Below are 20,121 nucleotides of genomic sequence, written 5' to 3' on the forward strand. Positions count from 1 at the left end.
CATGAAATGTTTTTGTGCTGATGTCATGAAAGGTATTTGCGCTGATGTCATGAAATGTTTTTGCACTGATGTCATGAAACCCCTCAGAGAAGCCCTCCAACAGAGAGCTACATTTATGTGCATACAGAAAAGACTGAAAGCATATTGCATTGGAAATAAACAAGCTTTAGGTTTTACAATTATTATGCAATACATTTGAAGGTTAATGCCTTTGTTTGACAATGGTTAAACGTTTAGCCCCAATTCTAAACGTTTAACACTTGTTTAACTGTAATCTATTAGCACCTCAAGCTGGACTGACTGATTAGAATAGACTAACTTACCTGTATACTGGTTCGGCTGCTGTGCCCCGACCATGTTTCTCTGTGGCTGTTTGTAGTCTGGAGGAGGCCTGGTCAAATGCCGGTTTAATTGATCCTGCGCACTCATTTTGTCCTACAAAAGACAAGGAAAAAAAGTTATCTAAAAAGTCCAGAGATTTACGAGCTGACTGAGATTGTATTTTTGAGAAGCTGAACTATAGTGATATTTTTTGGCAGTGAAAAATGCTTTGCAGCCTGTTACTATCCCATGGGGCCATTTCTGTCCCACTGGCCGTTTCTATGTTGATTTTTATTTCCCAGCGATGTAAAGTAGTCGAAAAATAAATAAATAAAAGCGCCAAGCTTTTCTTAAATTGTACCTTTTTCTCCAAAGGTTAAGATGCCTTTGTGTTTATTCATATCATTAAAACATGGCCAAGGGTCAAATGTACATGTGACTTTACAGAGGCTGACTTTTGGTAGGTACAGTATGTGCTCACAGTCAGCGGGTACAGTAGGTACAGTATGTGCTCACAGTCAGCGGGTACAGTAGGTACAGTATGTGCTCTCACAGAGTCAGTGGGTACAGTAGGTACAGTATGTGCTCTCACAGTCAGTGGGTACAGTAGGTACAGTATGTGCTCGCACAGTCAGCAGGTACAGTAGGTACAGTATGTGCTCTCACCGGGTCAGCCATGATCTGCTGCTGTAAAGCCAGCTGCATCTGCAAGGCCTGGGTCTTTCCCATCAACTTCTGCTGCGTCTGGGCAGAGTTGCTCAGGAAGCTGTTTCCTGCAGGAGGACGGGGGCTGGGAACCATGGGCGGCTGATTCTGAAAAAAATGAATTAATAAATAGGTGAATCCAGTAAAGATCACCTGTGTAGAAGGTACAGCTATGGCCAAAAGTTTTGCATTACCTGATAGAATTAACAAATGCTGCTTCACTGTCGAATTAAACCTGCTGAATAATGTCATGTTAATATAGTGCCCAAAACAATGTGGCAGAGAAACGTCTCATTTTTAAATAGACAGCACCTGTAATGGGGATCGTATCAGATCAATATTACAGTGCACCACAAAAAATGACAGACATTCTTCAGCTGAGGACCAACCAAACCCTCTTCTGAAAAATGAACACCTTTGACACAGTCTTTAGAGTAGTACACAAAGCAAGTAACAACGGTCACCATAGAAGTATACAATCTTTAGATTTGTTTGTTTGTGTAGACTCTGTACATTACTGTGCAAATCTATGACATACACATATTTATACATATATCAAAGGAAAATAACCCTACATCATGAAAAGTCTAATTATTTGCACTGCCAATAATCTTCCACTAGAGGGCACTATTATAATATACATTAAAGACATTTCTTCACACCATGGCATGTTGTAAATCACCTGTCCTCAAAATATAATGCACACGGCTGCATTGAAAAATAATTTCTTCAGCTCATAAAACTATACATTGAAATTAAGAAAGTGGGGATTAGTGGATAGCAGGTGTGCAAGCAAGCAACACCTATACAGTACTGTCTTTTAATTTGGTGTATTTTTTTCAAATATATTTTTCTCGTGTTAATTAAGCTTTTGAGCTGTTTCAACTGTTTACTAAGCATACTAACAAATTCACAGTTAAACAGCAGACTGGTATACTGTGTCACACTGCCTCACGCAGTCCTTCATTTCTGGTGGTCTCATGATTGGCAGACCCCAGGTCATGATCCCTGACATCAGTGGACTGTATTTCTTTAAAACCAGCTCTTCTGAACACCGCGTTCCTGACTGGAATTTGCAGGAGGAAAAAAAGAAGCACAAGGGCAGAAGAGCCAGCACATATTTTCCACTCGACAAATGAATACCCTTTAATAGGTTCTGTAAATGAATGGAAAAACAAAATGCCCTTGAACATATCTGAAAGGCTCTTAAGAATTAGGTTCAGTGAAGATTACTGCTTTTCAACTAGCAGTGACTCGCAACCTCAGAAGTTCATCTACAGCTCCTTGTTCCAGACTTGGCTGGGGAGGACAGACTAGCGTAAGGCCGTGGTAAGTCCTGACCCCATCTATGATTACAAGCTAGCAGTCAGTAACCAAAGGCATGCCTTGTCCAGGCAGGCCATCCACGCCTAGATTTTCTTTGCCAACCTCTTTAGAAAGTGTTGCCTTCCTTCACAGCACAAAAGCTTAGAAAGCTTACAGGTACAGTGCCTCATATACAGGCTGATTTGTTTCTGGTACTGTCACAAGGATGGCTTGTGGTAATGTCAGACCAGGAAGAGACACACACTAATACTGCAACTGAAGCGCCGATGTGTGTATGTATTTTAAATCAAAGGTTTAAACAAACACTTCCAAACAAAAAGGCACAATGGCCAAAACAAATAGACAAACATAGCTAACAAGTATCGTCTGGTTTAAAGCCAGCACGAGTAGCAATTATTTTTTAGTTCTTTAGTTCTCTTTACCTCACGTTCTCTCCTCTGAACACCCACCCCGAGTGAGAGAGTCATGCCTCTTATGCAGCTGTGCCGGGACTCGATCGCTTCTTAATCATTCAATCGAGTTCAGACACAGTCTGCATGTGAAATCTTGGGCAGGGAAGGTAATTAACCCTTCCCTGCCGACTTTAAACACCCCAAATACATACATATTAAATAATAACACCTAACAAAACACAAAATACGCAGAGGCGGGGTGTACCCCACCACGGGTACATACAGTATTTGACCTCTACAGCAAAAAGATTGTCCTCACGTTGTTATCAGGAATATGTGTGAATCTGTGGATTCTGCAGACGTATATAAAACTCTAAAGTGTCACAAACATACCGTACAGCCATTTCCAATACTGTTAAGATGACCAGAGAATCAAACAATTATCTATGTTTACTTAGGCAGCAGACGAGAGCTAGTGAGACACATACAACAGTTTTCGAGTTATAGCTCTCCACTATTTACATGGGGGCCACAGCTTAGTAGAGGTTACCAACAATTATTACTAATAATAATATTCCAAGGCACAAAGGCATGGTGGACGTTGGTAGTAATGTATATGGACACATTTATAATGGTATGTTCAAGGGCAGTATAGGCTGATTTGGTGACTCCAGTCCACACACACTAAAGCATGTTGTGTGACCTCTTGGTACAAGGCCAGGGCCTGGGATTGTAGAGGTATTGCCATTTTCTATGTGGGTAACATTTTGTCTAAATGTCACTCTTTTAAAGGCTTCCTGTCAGCAACTTTCATGCGTTTCCTGAAGCCAATTGCATCACGCGTGTGCTAAAGGTGAGGCAAGATAGGCAGGCATTCTGAGCAGTAAAAGATCTCAGTGAATGGGTTCTAATCACAGCAATCGTTAGTGGAAACAGACTGCTAGAAAGTGAGCTTGAAATAATGCAACATGCTTCAAAGCCAATCACTGAGATCTTATCCTGAAACACACGAATGGGTGCTGACAGGAAGCTGTTAAAAAGTGACGTCTCAAGAGTTACACTACAACAAAATGTTAGGCAGGAACAATAGGAAGCTCTAATATTGGGCCCTATTCACAACTGTTTACGAACTGTTTTTTGAAGAGCGTTTATAAGCAAAATGAGATTAGACTTTTAGTCCTTTTTAAAACACTTGAAAAGGGTTTCATGAGCTGCAGATGTTATATAATTAATCAATGTTGCTTTAAATAAACTTTCTTGCCTCTGGTTACACCTGTTAATGAAAGAAAAAAATACAGGGGCTCCCGAGTGGCGCATCCAGTAAAGGCGCTCCTCGCAGGATGTGCCCTATAGCCTGGAGATCGCAGGTTCGAATCCAGGCTATGTCACAGCTGACCGTGACCGAGAGTTCCTAGGGGGCGGCGCACAATTGGCTGAGCGCTGCCCGGGTAGGGAGGGCTTAGGTCGGCAGGGGAATCCACGGCTCACCGCGCATCAGCGACCCCTGTGGCCGATAGGGCGCCTGTGGCTCTGCAGCGGAGCCGCCAGATCTGTGTTGTCCTCCGGCACTATAGGTCTGGTGGCATTGCTGTGGATCTGCAGTGCGAAAAATGACGGCTTGGAAGGAGCACGTTTCGGAGGACGCGTGTTCCAGCCTCCGTTTCCCGAGTCGGCGGTGGGGTTGCGAGCGGTGAGCCGGGGATACAGATAATAATTGGGCATTTTAAATTAGGGTGAAAACCGGGGTAAAAATAATTGGCGCCGACTAAATTAAAAAAAAAAAAAAAAAAAGAAAAAAAAAAAAGAAAGAAAAAAATACAATTCATTACGGTAGCATAGCATGGACAACTGGTTGTCCATAACACACTGTAGATTGTGTGCTTGTGCGGTGTAGATATATTCTACATAAAAAAGCCGAAGGAGGTAAATGCTTCTGTCTCTGGTTTAAAACCTGCTCAGCAATTCCATATTTTGTTGTTGTTGTTTCTAACCAGACCCAGGCCTTCTGGGGAAAGAGTGATCACCCCTGCCAATCTCGTAGCAACAGACACATGAACTGTGCCTCATTACCAGGCTTGTCTGACAGCCTTCAAGGAGAACAAAGGTTGACGTGACTAATCGTTAAGCTTGCACTTGCTCTGGTCTGCACGTGTTCCAGCAAGCTGGCAGCCTGGTAGCTGACTGGTACAGTATCTGTTAAAGACTTCTGCATTACTTCATTTTCAGAATCTAGAACCGAGCAGATATAATATCATACATTGTCTGACGCCAGCTACTGAAGATTTTTCAGCATCACTTTATGAGATGCGTCAGTCCTAATGGTTTAACCCACATATACACCATGACTGATTAAATAGGAACATTATTTTTAATCATGCCACATTAAAGTCATATCACTGAGGCATTTAAGGCAAAATGTTTGGCAACTTGATTTAGTGCTGTCTCAGAACTGATGATTGAGTGCTGAAAGGTCTGAATAACTGCAGCTTTGCTATTTATACTAAAAACAGGAAGAACAATATGCTTCCAGTACGTCTCACACAAAGGCTTTCTTAACACTGACAGAAGCATGAGTTGAAACCGTTGGTTTTGCGGGCCTCAGAATCTTTGATTGTGAGTTTAAAGCTAAGGTGGCTTGATTTATAAATGAAACCTGATGAAAACTAAAACAAATGCAGCATTATTATGTTAATGCTGCATGGTCTTACTCTAGGCTTCTAATGGTATGTAATGTTGAGGTGTCAATTTCAGTTCTTGACACCTTCTCCGAAAACAAATGTGAAGCGGCCAGTTGATTAAACAAGCAGTGAGGGCCAGAAGAAATGTTTGAGGGCTGGAGCTGGAGGCTCGGGGACTCACAGAAGTGGATTATGTATGGATTTGTGTGGTAGTTCATACAATTTAAACAATAAAAACTGTACTCATGTATTCTATGTTATTATAAAACGCCATTCAAAAATGATTTATAATCAGCTATGTTCATACATAGACACATGCAAAAATATAATCTGATGTCATGACACCTTCATTGGCTTCCTTTGTAACTGTAGCATATACACATTAAAGGGTCTTTTTCCACTTGTTTCAGTTCAGTAAAAAAAAAAAAACAGAACAGCAACTCAGACGCATAGCAGGAATTATAAACAAATATTTTTTAAAAGATAAAGAAACCGTAATTATGAGGAAAACAAAACTGTTTAAAATGAAGAACTTCCAACTTATTTAAATAAATTCATGTGTCTAAATCTCAGTTACTCTTTTGATGTATTTGGAATTGTTAATCCCACTGTTCTCTTTCTTACCTCTCTAGTGTATATATGAAAGCAATGAAAAGATACTGCATTCCTTCCAGTTTTGAAAAGGGTTTCATTGGGCTTTATTTGTAGTTTGGGATTTTGAATCTTGCGATTCTGCACTTTAAAACATATACAGAGTGATCATCACTTGCTATTTTAAGCAGCAGAATACATGACCAGTAATAAAGGCCATTCAAACCTTTCCAAACTCAGCTGAAGAGGCAAGCAAGTCTATCTTTTCATTGCTGTGAATTGGTGCCTGCTCCAGAATACAGGCTGGATTTGTTCACTGTGCTGTATCTGGGAGCCAGTGTGCCTGGGAGTCGTGCCAAGGCACTAGTGCTGCCCAATTACCTTATGCATTCTGGGATGTGTGCTTATCTTGTGACTTATCCATCTATAAAGGCGTCTGCTAAATAAACAAATAATAATAATAATAATAATAATAATAATAATAATAATAATAATAATAATAATAATAATAATAATAATAATAAACAATTGACCATTTAGATGGAAAGGCACACTTAGCCTTTTCTTCCTGATGCTGTGGACAGGTTTTTTTTTTTTTTTAATAAAATGAAGAATGCCATCCGTCAAGATGTGCACTTTGCAGTTATTAACGTTATCTAGATGACGGAAGCCCTTCTTGCAACTACCAGTGGTCATTTAGGAATTGAAAACAGTAATATTTAGGCTTCAGCTACTCTGCCCTTTATAACCCAGGTTTGTTGCTCCCCCTTAGGTGCCTCCACTTGACAAGTTTCATTGCTGTGGTGACTGTTTTAAAAAAAAAAAAAAAAAAAAAGCAACATGAGCAGTATGTTGATAATCTGCTCTGTATACTTTTATTTTTTAAAGCTGTAGCACATTATCAAACAACACAACTGCTGCGCCATGGAGAAATTTCAATGGGCGAGTTTCACTGCCCTGTGCTGCATGGAGAATGGTTGTGCCACAACAGAAGCACACCGGTAAGAAATACCAAGTTGCTCTTAAGGGATCTTACTATATAGTCCCTCGTTGTGTGTTTCTAGTTTTGTACTAAGAAGGTGTTTTTCTGGAAGGAACGATTTAGAAATATGCCCCAAGGGTTATTAACCCAATGCCATATTTGACCTACTTAGGCCAACCCCATACCCCTCTTATCATGGCAGCTTAACCTTATCAGTCAGTGTGGAAATAAACTACTTTCATTTATTACTCTCACTGTCTTTAATTTACTCATACTCAAAAACAGAGCCGAGTTTTCAGCCCTTCGTTCAAACTTCAAACCTTAATTTCTTGGTTAGTGTACTTTATCCTGGGCCCCCGCTCGACGATTGTAAAATAACAGTTAAATAACAACACATCCAGCAAAGGACGCAGTATGTAAGCAATGCCAATCAGTGTCTGACGACAGAAAACATTTCCCAGATCAAAATGGATTAGACAGCGTCTCTCTTAATTATTAAGAGCTATTACTTTGGGAACATATGCCTTACAGAGTAGCATAAAGAAAACAAAAAGCATGGTTCTTTCAAGAAGGAATTCCACAGCCTGAGAGAGTAGGAAAAGGGCTCTCTCTCAAGCCAGGGCTGGGGGGCCGTGTGGAAAATGCATGAGAAATAGGATTTACGGCAGGGGAAATTTTTAAACAGGGGTGTCTCCTGCTGTTAGATAATTAATACCTGGTCCCTGCAGCTATGGATGAAGACAGCCCTTTTGCTTTTAAACTCAATATTAAATAATCCATTTCTGTTTTTAATTTGGGAAGCAGCCCCGTTAGCCCAGAGTTAACTGATCATTACTGGAGGATCAAGACAGTTGTCTGCTTACTCAAGGTCCCTACATCTTTCACTTGTAGGTGCCTCTCGGCTGGCTTAATTTAGCAAAGCTCAAACTGTTCTGGACTCCAGCCCAGAGCTCTAACCACGAAGCCATTCAAAATCTACAGTCAACAGTTACAACGCAATATAATAACTTGCTATTGCTCTCAATGAAACAACCCCCAAATCCCTTCTCATTAACAGCGACCAGCAATTCAAATTCACAAGCCATACCACGTAAGGGAGTTTGCAGAAACAACTTAAATTGTGTTCAGTTTTTAAATGTGGGAGAATGAGATAGCACTTAAAATATCCATCCTCAAACATTTACCTTTAAACCCTGGGCATATTATTTCTGTCCAGCTGGTTTAGACAGAGTGATTTTTTTTGATCGTTGGGATTGAACCTTTCTAAAGAGGACGGATCCCACTCACTTGGTTTATTTTCCATCTGTGGTGGTCCGTTTTACCGAGAGGTGCGCGTCTGAATTCAAATACACGTCAACTCCTCCCTCCTTGGTAACACTGAATAGTCATAAAGCTATTTTCCATCCTTTTTTTCTTTTTTTTTGCTTGCTTGCTTGTTTTAAATGAATACCACATGTTCCTCAAAACCATAAAGGAGTAGTGTGATGTGATTTAGTCTCCCATCCACTCGTATTCGCACAGGCAGACAGTGGTGCCGGCCTCGCCCCCGACTCTCACACTAAACTTCCTCCGCGCTGGAGTCAGGATGTGGTCCCGGGGGAAGGCCTCGGCAGCTGAACTTGGCAGCGCAGCCCATTCCCAGGAAAGAAGCACATCGTTCACACTGTTGTTAAACAACATGGTAACATTCTCATGCAGCTCCCTCATTTCCTCTACCCATCGATCGACCCTCACAACAGAACACTGAATACGAGCTGAATATCCCATATAAAAATAACCTATAGAATTGTATTGTAGTGGAAAAGATGACCCCCCCATCCAAAACCAGCCTATCACCATACTAAGATATTGACACAGCTGTTGTATACTTGTTTATGTACAATAGGAAAGTCTGTCTGTGGGGAAAAATCCAGATTCTGAAGAATCCCCAAATTGGTCAACCCACTTATTACACTGAACTTATTAGAGGCCATCGATATAAAAAGAAGAAAAAAAAGGTGATATTAATTCTGTTTTATTTATTTGATCATTAGAAGAAGAAAAATAGAGTGGCTATTTATCCTTATGGGTCTGCTTTTATCATATCCTTTCTTTATAATATAATTACAGTTATATTACCTAATGCATAGTCATATTTCTTAACTCTCGTTGAACCCTAGACCTACAGTGAGGAACATCATGTTCATTTTGGAATCTCCCATTTCCCAGAGGTGCTCTAATTGCTTCTCGCATGACCCCAAGCATTGACCTTGCCCATTAGTCTCTTCACACATTTATTCTCTTAAGTGGAAAAGAAGTGTCTTGTATTACCTGTTTTGAATCGTAATAAAGAGTGCAGCAAACAGCTTAACCACTGCAAACCCACTTAACCCTTTATCAATATCTTAGCTTACTGTAGCCCGACAGATTTCTGATGTTGTTTAGGTAGGTAGGAGATTTTACACTTTTTAAAAGTTAAACAGATTTCTGGCTTGCAGAGAATGTTTTCTGTTTTGGGTTTATGAATTTAAACTGTTGTGGGAGAACTTATCTGTAAAAATATTAGAAAAAAATTGATATGCATTCAAAACATATTTGGGTAGGTTTTAAAACGACAGGTAGGAAGGGTCACAGCAAAAACATTATGTTTTTTCTTATTATTTTGCCCTTATTTGTTGTTATTCTTATTAGTTATTCTAGTTAGTATTGTTATTCAATTGGCGTAGCCAAGTTTCACAGTGTTAAAGAGTAAACACAGACAATGGAAAGTTCCCCACACACTGTAGCACAGTAGTGCACTAAGAGGCCATGTGGTTAGACCTGAGGACTAAGAAATCCAGTTTAGGTAAAACTCTACAGGGTTTTAAGCTATTAGTCAAGCGAACGGTAAAAAGCATATGAAAGTAATGGATCAATACACACAAAAACCCAACAGCGGGTTATAAAAAGCTCCAATATGGATACATTTTTATAGGCATGTTCAGAGGATGTTGTGGGAGTTCTGAGCTCTTGAATATAATGTTACCGCTCCATTGGGGATCGTAGCACCATTTTGGGACCATTCTTTCCAAAGCATTACTAACTCTCTTAACTGTGGGAAGAAACTAAAGTGATGTTTGCGCTTTCCAAACCGCAGCATGTGTTTCATCCCAGCAGATGCAGAGTGGCAGTGTTGAACCCTGATCTCCCCATGCCTAAGTCAAGCAGGCATGGGCTTGTATAAATGCTGCTCTACCCTGCAGTGTAGCCAAGATGTCACCATCTCAAAACACTCCCAAATTGAATACAATACCACAGAAAGAATATGACCGCAGTAGTATAATACAGATGGCCAAAGCCATACACAGCACATTCCACTTACTGGTCACAATATGTGTTTGTGTAAGCAGAAGAATTCAAGTTTCCAGCATCTGTACAGTACTACTGAACAATAGCGATATTAAAACATTTAAAATTAAAAAGGGATGTTCCCTATCTTTCACATCATAAAAAAAAAATCACAGGATCAGCCTCCTGTAACAAGCAAAGCAGATTACTGTCATTTTCCACAACTTGTCCCTAGTGTCTATTGTAACAACCCCCAATTAGCAAATCCTGCTGTGCAAATATATGCTCCGATGATAAGTGACTGTGACAGGCAGACATTATAAGTGCTGCATGTTCATTTACCAAGCTTTGGCTATACACGTCGTTTTCAAAATGCTTTCGGAGATATGAATTATATATACATTTTTTTTTATAACAGCAAACCAAATTGCCAAAAGCTACAGTAGCTGCTGAACTGGTAATGCAGTAGATGCCACCACAGGGTGATTAGTTTGGGAGTGTGGTCTTCACAATGTATATTAATCAGCCAACAGCGCTTGTCTTTTCATATTACTTTGAGATACTTTAATTAGCCATCACTGGGATAAACCCAGTTCCTAAGTGACTTTTAAAATGCTGATTTGCTTTTTATTCTCAGGGCAAAAAACAGACTTTCTGTGTCATTAATAATGTTACAGTGCTTCTTCTCTCATTCAAAGGCATTAATGCTGGAGTGAATCATTTTTATTACACGCAAAACAAAAATGCATTCTTCGTCCTATCTTGATTCAGTTTTTTAGGTTCTCAGGCCATTCTGAATTATACGGTGCTGAGACATTTCAAGCCACTCCTTGTATACAATTTGTGCCACTAAGGATGTTCTCTGCAAAAGGTAAATCTTCAGATAAAAACGCACAGGATGCAGTATTATGAAATAAGTCTTTGTGAGCTTGCATACTCACAGCATGTGTAACAGGGTGGAGGCTGGGTGCAAACCGGCAACCGTGCACACCACAAGCGAGTGTCTTAACCACTATACAAAAGAGCCAGGCTGGTCTGCATTCGTGGTTATAGAGCTTTTTAACCTCATCTCATCTCGATGACGGTACACAATCCGTAATGTCAGTGTATCACAAAACACTAACCGTATATCTTGTTGTAATAAATGCCTGTGCAACATTTAATGAATCGGGTGTGTAATTGCTCTGAAAATGTGACATTTGTAAGAAAAAATTATAAGAAAACAAATTCTAACATACATTTGATAAGTCAGATTGTTAAATCAGTACTACCTGTCTGGGCTGGACCATTTTGTAATGTTGCCCCGACATCTGCTGGTTCAACTGCATCTTCTGTTGCAACCCTTTAGTCTGCAGGGCCATGGTGACGCTCGGGAGCCGAGGCAGAGTCTGGTTTTGGAAATGGGGAGGGTGGTGCGGTTGGGCCTGAATGGGAGTTTGTTGTTGCTGCTGTTGTTGCTGCTGCTGCTGCTGTTGCTGTGTGTAGTGCAAAACAGTTGACTTGTTCTGTGAGCCCAACATTGGGGGCATCTGTTGGCTACTGGGCTTGTGGCTGAAATGAGACAAGGGCTTGGTATTGAGGACTTTGATATCTATGTGGTTGGAGTTGCTGCTGGTGCCTGGCTTGAAGAGGCAGTCGTTCATTCCTTTGGCTTGGCTGCTGCTCATGGGTGTCAGGATGGCATTTTGGGGGCTGATCCTCTGTGGGCAGTGGGAAGCAGGGCCTGTATTCTTCTCTTGCCCAAAGGTTCCTGAATGTGCAGGTAGAGTGGATGACCATTTGGCTGCTGCTGCTGCTGCCTGGTTCTGCTGGTGCTGCTGCTGCTGGTGGTGGTGGTGATGCAGCATTGCTGTTGGCTGTTGGTTGGCGGCCATCTGTTTCAACTGCTCAGCGTGGGAAACTTCTGGCCAGTTGGCTATGGATCTTCCTGCGATTGAAGCCCCTTGTGACCCTTGGCTCTGATTTTGAGGTGCAGAAGTCACCGGAGAAGATGATAAGGTACTGGTTGAAATTGAGAATGCCGGCCCTGCTGATGCAGGCCGAAGTTGGGGCGAGCCACCAGTGCCTTGACTGTAACCAGGCGAGTATTCTGTCTTGATGACCATCTTTTCCAGCTGGGAGGATGGCTTTGCCATGCAACTTTGGCTCGGTCGCCCTAGATCCAAGTTGAAGGGGTCATCCTGCTTTATGGTACAGTTTAGCATCTTCTCAAACTCCAGATCGCACAGCGGGACAGACTTGGAGAGCTCATCAAGCAGGTCCTGCAGATCGGGATCAATCTGACTGCCAGGCTCGTCTTTGAAATCAAAGACCATCATGCTGTTGTCAGTGGATGCTTGGCCACATGAATGCACTTCCCCAGGTTCCTTTTTCATCTCCTTGAGCGTTAAGCTGAACAGATCACTCCCAATGGGGTGGGACGACATATTATTGTCTTTTCTGTGGAGGCTGTGGCCCATCGATGCAGCACCCTGAATGGGCTGTGACTGTCCATTGGTGAACGTGCATCCACTGTGTCCCATGATAGGATTTCCATCCAACCGCACCCTCTTAAAATCTGTGCCGAAAGCAGCACTGGAAATTCCATTTGCTTTTGGATTGTATCCTGGTGTTGGATTTCTTTCTAGCTTTCTCCTCAATGAACCCTCGAGCTATAAAAAAAAAAGAGATAAAAAGTGTGAAATTTCCATGATCTATGAGGCAAAAACATTAGACTTTCGACTGTACATCGCCCTGACAAGACATTCTCTATCCTCAATGGCAAATCCAGTGATACTACAACAGGTTCTATAAAAAAGGGCGTGGTGGAACAAAGACAATGGCATGAGTCACTGCTAGAATAGTGTTACATTTTCTCATTTTGGCATACAGTACCAATGGTTACACTACAACACAATTCTTATGCCAGTCACTGTTAGTATACCCTCCCAGCTGAACTTCTGAACTGAAGCCTGTGGAATACAAGTCCCACTCTTGGTGTTAACATGGCATACATACTTCTCACAAACATATCTTGTTGTACTCAATTTGTAGTCCTTCCTGTACGTGTAGAGGCATGAAGTAATTAATGATTGAAACTGTGATTTACTGTGAAATTCTGTACTTGAAAGCAGACCTAAAATTAGCCGTCCAACTAAAAAAGAACCCTCCCAGGCCTGTAGCAGAAGATATACTCGATATATTTTATACTGGAAAATTCCTAATCATTATCTGTGTCCTGAACTGTGGTACCTATATTAATACAGTCGCAGCCTGGGCTTAATGAATCCAAAATAAATTTCTCTTTGTAGCGATTGTGGTTTCTCATTACTTTCAGTGTGGTGCCTCCATCCTGGGTACCAAAAACTAACCTCTTAAAATAGAAATTAGTTTCACACACTTGATATGATAGCATCATCCTGTTGCATAATAAAGCATTGTTGTGGGTGTGAGACGATTTGACTGCTGTCAAACCTATAAACCTACAGTATGCATCTATTACAGTTGTGAATAGCTATTATTAGGGTGTATGCAGTACTTGCCTTTGCTTTGAAACAGTGCCAACCCAGACTGCATTATCAGTTTGTATAAATTGTCACTTCTCAAATCGAGCGGCAACAACATTTTTACATTTTTAAAACATGCAACGGTATCATGACAAAGGATTTCGCTACTGCCTTATTATAACACTGTGACAAATGCACTGTTCTTCACTAATTCAGTTTCTTACAGTTTTACTGTGTATAAATTACGAGCTGTAGAATGTATCCCAGTGGTATTTTTCAACCACTTCTTGAGGGCCGACCAAAGCAATAAAGAGGGATGTGACGTGTATTTTCTTTAAACGGCTCTCCATTCATTTCCTCCACCTTGAGGCAGGTTTGCCGTGGCACTCATTGCTCTTATTCATTAAAAGTGTAACTCGCTTGAACTCATTTTTTGTTCCTCCCACAGGTATTTCCTGACGAAGGCCAGTATCAAGTTTAACATGTTTATTCTGCTCCTGTGCTGTTTTTTATACTTGTACCCAGATAGCTCTAATTTAAAAAATAAAACTTCACTTCCCACAACACATGCACAAATAAAATAAACAAATAACACAACATCAGATCAAATTAGTAGCAAATGTCGTCAGCCTCTGTTACCATTAATTGCTGCCCTGAGGAATTCCTTTCACTAACACTCTGCATGTAGAACTCAGTCCTTGAACGTCTTCCAGTGCCCATTATTAACAGGCTTGGGAAACAGAAAAATAAACCCTTTAGCAGAGCACAGTCGGATACAACGTTATAAAACTCTCATTGCATACTGTAGCTGCTCCAAGCGTGTTTTACAAACATGATCACATTCTGCTTTGTATTAATTCCTGCCACATTTCTTTATTTGAAACATCACATCAAAATGGATGGAAAACATAAATATATGGGATAAAGCACTGTACAATGAATGACATAACATTTAGCATTGTGCTGTAGCTAAAAACACTTTGAGGAGTACTTAGTGTACAGAGGATAAGAACTACACACAAGCAGAGTACCATCCTTTCTTAAAGTACTACAAAGAAAACCATGTCATATGAATTCTGCCTGCTCCCTGCAAACAATACTAAAGACACTTGTCATCCATGATGTGTTCCCGTAGAGACACAGGGATACATTCACGACCACTAGCCATGGCTTTGGGGTTATTTGGAACCAGATAATTACTTTCTAATGATACATCTGGCTTGTTTGGTTAATTAAGGTCAGCCGTCTGGGGTTTAAGAAACTTGTCCTCAGATTCTCAGTGGGATCTTGTTTTGGAGACATGAGGCTCCGTTAATAAATGTCTGGGGTTAAACTAAAGGTCAGTTATCAAAGTGGTATGCTTGCTACGGTTTTATTTTCCTGCACATACAGTACACTGGTTTCCTGTTGAGCACAGTATTTAATTATTATTATTATTATTATTATTATTATTATTATTATTATTATTATTATTATTATTATTATTATTGTCATGCGTGAATTTAAATTCCTGTTGGTGCAGTGTTGTGGAATCCTGGTCATACAGAACATTCTCACATTGTAGAATTTTTTTTTTTTTTTTAAAGAATATCCGTGTTCCAGCCATCATGCAAGTACTTCATAAGTCCCACTTTTTGAAACGTAAAGTTTGAAGGTTCGCGCGTCTGTGAAGTTTGTAAAGTTTCCAGGTTTGAACCCTAACGCATGGAACAATGTATAACTCAAGGCAGTGTGCACTGTACTTGCACTGCTACCTTAAGTTATGAATTAAACATCTAAGTCTAATATGATAATATTTTGGAGGAGGGGGTTTTAATGGGAAGACCAGTACATTCATTCTTATTCCAATGAGGTCTCAGCACAGTACAGTATATTATATTAGCTGGTCTATTGTTCCCACATCAAAAGACTAAATAAATAACATCAAAGACATGTAAAGCATTTTCTCTGTTCATCTCAGTTAGACGTACGATGGGTTCTGTGATAGAAATACTAAAGACAATCCTGGATACAATTTGCCATGATACCTTCAGTGAAGCTACGTCTACAGTAAATACCTTCATTTGGTTCATGTTTAACTTTACATCACTGTGATACATATATGACCAATAAACTGCAGAGAACATAACTAATAACCATAAGCATGTATTACAATGCACTGTGATGGGCAGTAACATGTACTGATACATCGAGAATGCATGGTCAATTACAGTGCAAGTTTAAAAATAATATTCTAAATTGAGCTGGTCCTTTTTGTTTAAAATTCATAACGTGATGTTTCTTATTTACAACACTAATTAATCTTCTCATGCCAAAGGATTAGATGTGTCATACCCTGAAGCATCCTACTGACCCAGACCTGCTGTAACAATAAAGCTGTACATTCCAGTAAGCCCAGAACCCACAGTGAGCTATTGAAATGAAAAGACAGCTTCATCTCGCAGATTCTCAAGACATGGAACCTGAATACAGGCTTCCGTATTAACGTTTAATGACCTAGGAAACGCTGTGCCCTCTGAAGACAGAGTGCTGCTCAGTACCATTGAGAGACACCTTCCTAAACGACATCCAGCAAATGAGTCAAAAGAAAGGCCTGCCAAGGAAAAGAGATTCAAAATCTTCACAAAACAAAGTCCCCAACACTACGGTTCATTCACACACACACACGTTTATACATATGTATTAGCAACCACATGAAAAACAGTATTAACAATTATTTCAAAATGATATTTCTCTTACAGAACAAAAGTTGACTTGAGGTATGGAAAAAGCACAGCAAATATTGTAATAAATCTGAGTGAAATGATGGTAAAGAGCTGTTCAGCTATGACTAATGCACAGTATTAGCCTGGCAATAGGATGACAAATTGCTAAATTACAGTGCTAATTTAAGGTGGAAAACTTTTAAATATGAAGTCTCCATTTCCTGTTCCCTGAATCCCCTGACAATTTGAATGTTTTCACATAGTCACTATTTCACCGATAAAGGAAAACCAGCATAAATCAGTGATAACTTACTGCAGTATATTGTAAATGTGTATTGCCATCTGTTACATGCCCAACCAGGCTTGTTCCATAAAAGGGTCTATGCAAAATGCCTAGGGAAACAGGTATTCCATTTGACATCTGGGATAAAATATACTGCACTATTCGTTATACATAACTTTTCTTATGCAGCTCTTTTGTGCATATAAAAACAATAGCGTAGTATAACAATCAGCCACCAGATGGCATCAAATAAAAACCAAGAGAATAAAAGGTAAGCAGTGATGCATTAAAGGGGGGAGTCATTTAGCCACAATATTCAGATTGCTTTTTTAAAACCTTCACAGGCAGTCTCAAAAACAGAGACAAATGATTTAATGGGAGAGGAGACTGTACTACTCCCTTAAGCCCTACTGTAAGCCTTTCTATCAACATTCACCCAAAAAGAAAGCCCATGTACAATGCACTATATAGTCACTGTTAGAACATTTTGAATAGGCTGATTAAATTATTTCAGCTGATGCGAGGCGAGCTATGGTGACATAACTCGCTGTTTTATGGGTCATCTATCGACCTCACACCGCTGCAATTCATCTTCTTGGCTATCCCGCACATCCATTTGCATTTGCCTCTCAATAATCTTTCCAGTTGTTGTCAATGCTGTTGCTGTCGGTTCTTTGCATGACAACGCTAGCTGTCTCTTCCTGTGGGGATTCTGTCTCCTGTACTGTTGAGAGGCAGGGGCAGTGTATTGATGTTAAACAGGGTGGAATTAGCTCTAAGTGATCCCAGGAAGAAATACGATAGTGAGGCTTCTGTTAGCATCTGGCACACCCAGAGCAGGCTTCTTTAACAGTAGGGTGTGCGGAGAAGCAAATAGGCTAGCAGTGTGGCTACAAAGCTTTTCTTTTTAAAGGTGTGTCTTTATAATACTTCTTATGCCTCTTATTAGCATTTCTCTATCCCTCTTGCTCTTACGGGATCCTTTACAGAAATGATAGCTGTCCACAGTGCCCATTCTTCAAGCCACCTGACTTCTGAAATGTAGCTTTTTACAGAATCAGTGGTTGAAATACTTTGCAAGCATTGTAAATATTGATCCAAACATAAAACACGTGATGTATACCGGTGTATGTGTGTGTGTATATATATACTGTATATAACATATATTATTTATTTATTAATATTAATAGATATACTATAGACTTATATAGACACTATAGACTTATAAAAGTGTTGCTTCCTGGTGGTAACCTATCACTTCTAGAGCTGTAGTTACTGTATGTGTCAGCAGTGCAAACAGTAACAAGGTACTGTACCAGGATGCAGCAGTTTAAACCTTCTGTATCTATTGTGTTCTGTTTGAAATAAAAGTTCTGCATATCAAAGAAAAAAGAAGCAGACAAGAGGACAAAATGACCTTTGACAGAGCCAGGGTACCAGTGATAATACTGCTACTGCAGGTGAATGAAATGTTTGAAATGGACTTTTCAGCAAATCTCTTGTTTATTGTATGTATTAGTCTGTTTTAAATAACAGCATTGAAAAGGTACATTTCTGTACAGTCTTTCAAACATCCCTTTCCTGTAGTTTCTATTTAGAGTGAGTGATAAAACATTATTTCAGAGCAGGAGGAAACTATTTTAAAACAGGCACTTGATAATGATGATGCACTGACACACTGACATGGGGAAAAGATCAGCACGATTCAGTGCAAGTGGTTTCAGAACGAAAGGAGATGTGCTCAAAACCTTTCTTTGGGGGCTTTTTTCATGATGGAGCACAACGCAAATGAACTGAATGGAGTGTGGGCCCATGGCTGATGCCAGCTCAGTTAAGGCACGGTGCTTCAGAATTGATTACCTAATGACCAGCATAAAACATCACAGGCTAAAAATAAGTTTTCATTGTCCTGAATACAAACTCCCTGTACATAACAGACTACTCTCACAAAAAAACAGAGTTATTTAAAGGTGTAAAAACAAAATGTTTTTGTACATGACAGCCTACGTCTCTCTACTGGGTTGGCACAAAATATTATTTATAATGTTGAAAAAAGTTCTGAGCCTGACAGAGAAGTGGGGCAGGTAAGACAAATGCACTTTAATTGCTCTACAGCATACTATTTCCCAAAAAAGTTAACAAAGATAGAAATACCATTTGAATGTTGTTTATTTCACATGCCCCTTTCACCTGTTTTATGTTTACAACCATTCTGAGGGTTTTGGAGTGTTTTTACTCAAATTGTTTGTTCCTGTTGTCTTTAACTGCCTGTGAGTTTGCTTGTAATAGTTCAGGTTTCTGACGTTGTGGTTTTGATTCCTGAAATCAAGTGTCACCATTTTGTTTTCTGGGGCCAGGAAGGGAAGCCACATGGTCAAAAAAAAGGGGCCCTGCAAGCCAATAGGGAGAGAATTATTGACAGTTTTAAAGAAAAACAGAACCACTCCAGAATGATTTCAAGAGTAATATAACAACATTATAATGGCCTTCTTTCTTAGCTTTGGGTGAACTGTTTTTTGTTATATTTTACTGTTTTACTGTAAGGGCTAACCACAGTGACAGATAGCTGTGGGTTCCCAGCCTTCCAGCATTCTGCAAGGCTGCATTGGACCAGTGACAAATAGTCAAACGGATCTACTTGTCTGTATGGCAACATGACACTGACGGAAGTCATTTGTCAGCGTTTCATCCTCATTGACAAAAACAAAACACAACAGGCTTCACAGTTACTTTTTATAACACACGGGTCTACTGCAGTGGTTATTTTCTGTTTCTTTTTAATTTTTGGTAAAGAAGAAAGGACCCTTATTAGCTGTAGCTCTACCTCGTGGGAAAGTTGCTGTGGTTGCTCTGTTCTCAGTTCTCATCATTCTTGTGGTTGCAGTGGCATTGCTAGGCTCTGCAGCAATCACTGAGTGACGCAGACAGATAATGGTGCCTCCTGCAGCTACAAATAGCTGTTTGAAAGATTAAACGTTAAACGCTTTTAATGAAGCTTGCTGTTTCTCTGGAGGGTTTCCCCTAATCACAGGTACATCGACTTCTTTTTTCTTTATCAATAACTTGGACAACCATGTACTTTTGACAGCCTATCAGCCACACAGATTATCTGGGACAGTATAGTTTGCTTGCAATGGGAGTCTCCCCTATGCACAACTTTCTAATATTATATTAATTAGCCATTGAATTGCCCTCTCACCTCCTAGTACATGACAGCAGTGTTATGAATCTTTTGAACAAACTACAAAACCTTTCCTAAATTCATCGTCTATTTCACAAAATGTATTTGTGCATTATTTTTAAACTGCATGGGTTTCATCTTATCACATCAACGCACCAAACTCAGT

The 20,121-nt window shown here is 40.0% G+C and overlaps 1 protein-coding gene across 1 annotated transcript in view; it reads right to left on the minus strand.

Annotated features, from left to right (window-relative positions):
• Positions 1–20,121, minus strand: part of LOC117405948 (mastermind-like protein 2) — a 73,738-nt gene that overhangs the window by 4,118 nt on the left and 49,499 nt on the right. Inside the window, exons 2-4 of the mRNA XM_034009498.3 lie at positions 11,573–12,952; positions 988–1,134; positions 324–435 (exon numbers count right to left, since the gene is read on the minus strand). Coding sequence (XP_033865389.3) covers positions 324–435; positions 988–1,134; positions 11,573–12,952 — 1,639 coding nt within the window. The remainder of the gene's footprint in view (positions 1–323; positions 436–987; positions 1,135–11,572; positions 12,953–20,121) is intronic.

This window comes from Acipenser ruthenus, chromosome 8 (genome assembly GCF_902713425.1).
Source record: "Acipenser ruthenus chromosome 8, fAciRut3.2 maternal haplotype, whole genome shotgun sequence".
Classification (NCBI taxonomy): Eukaryota; Metazoa; Chordata; class Actinopteri; order Acipenseriformes; family Acipenseridae; genus Acipenser; species Acipenser ruthenus.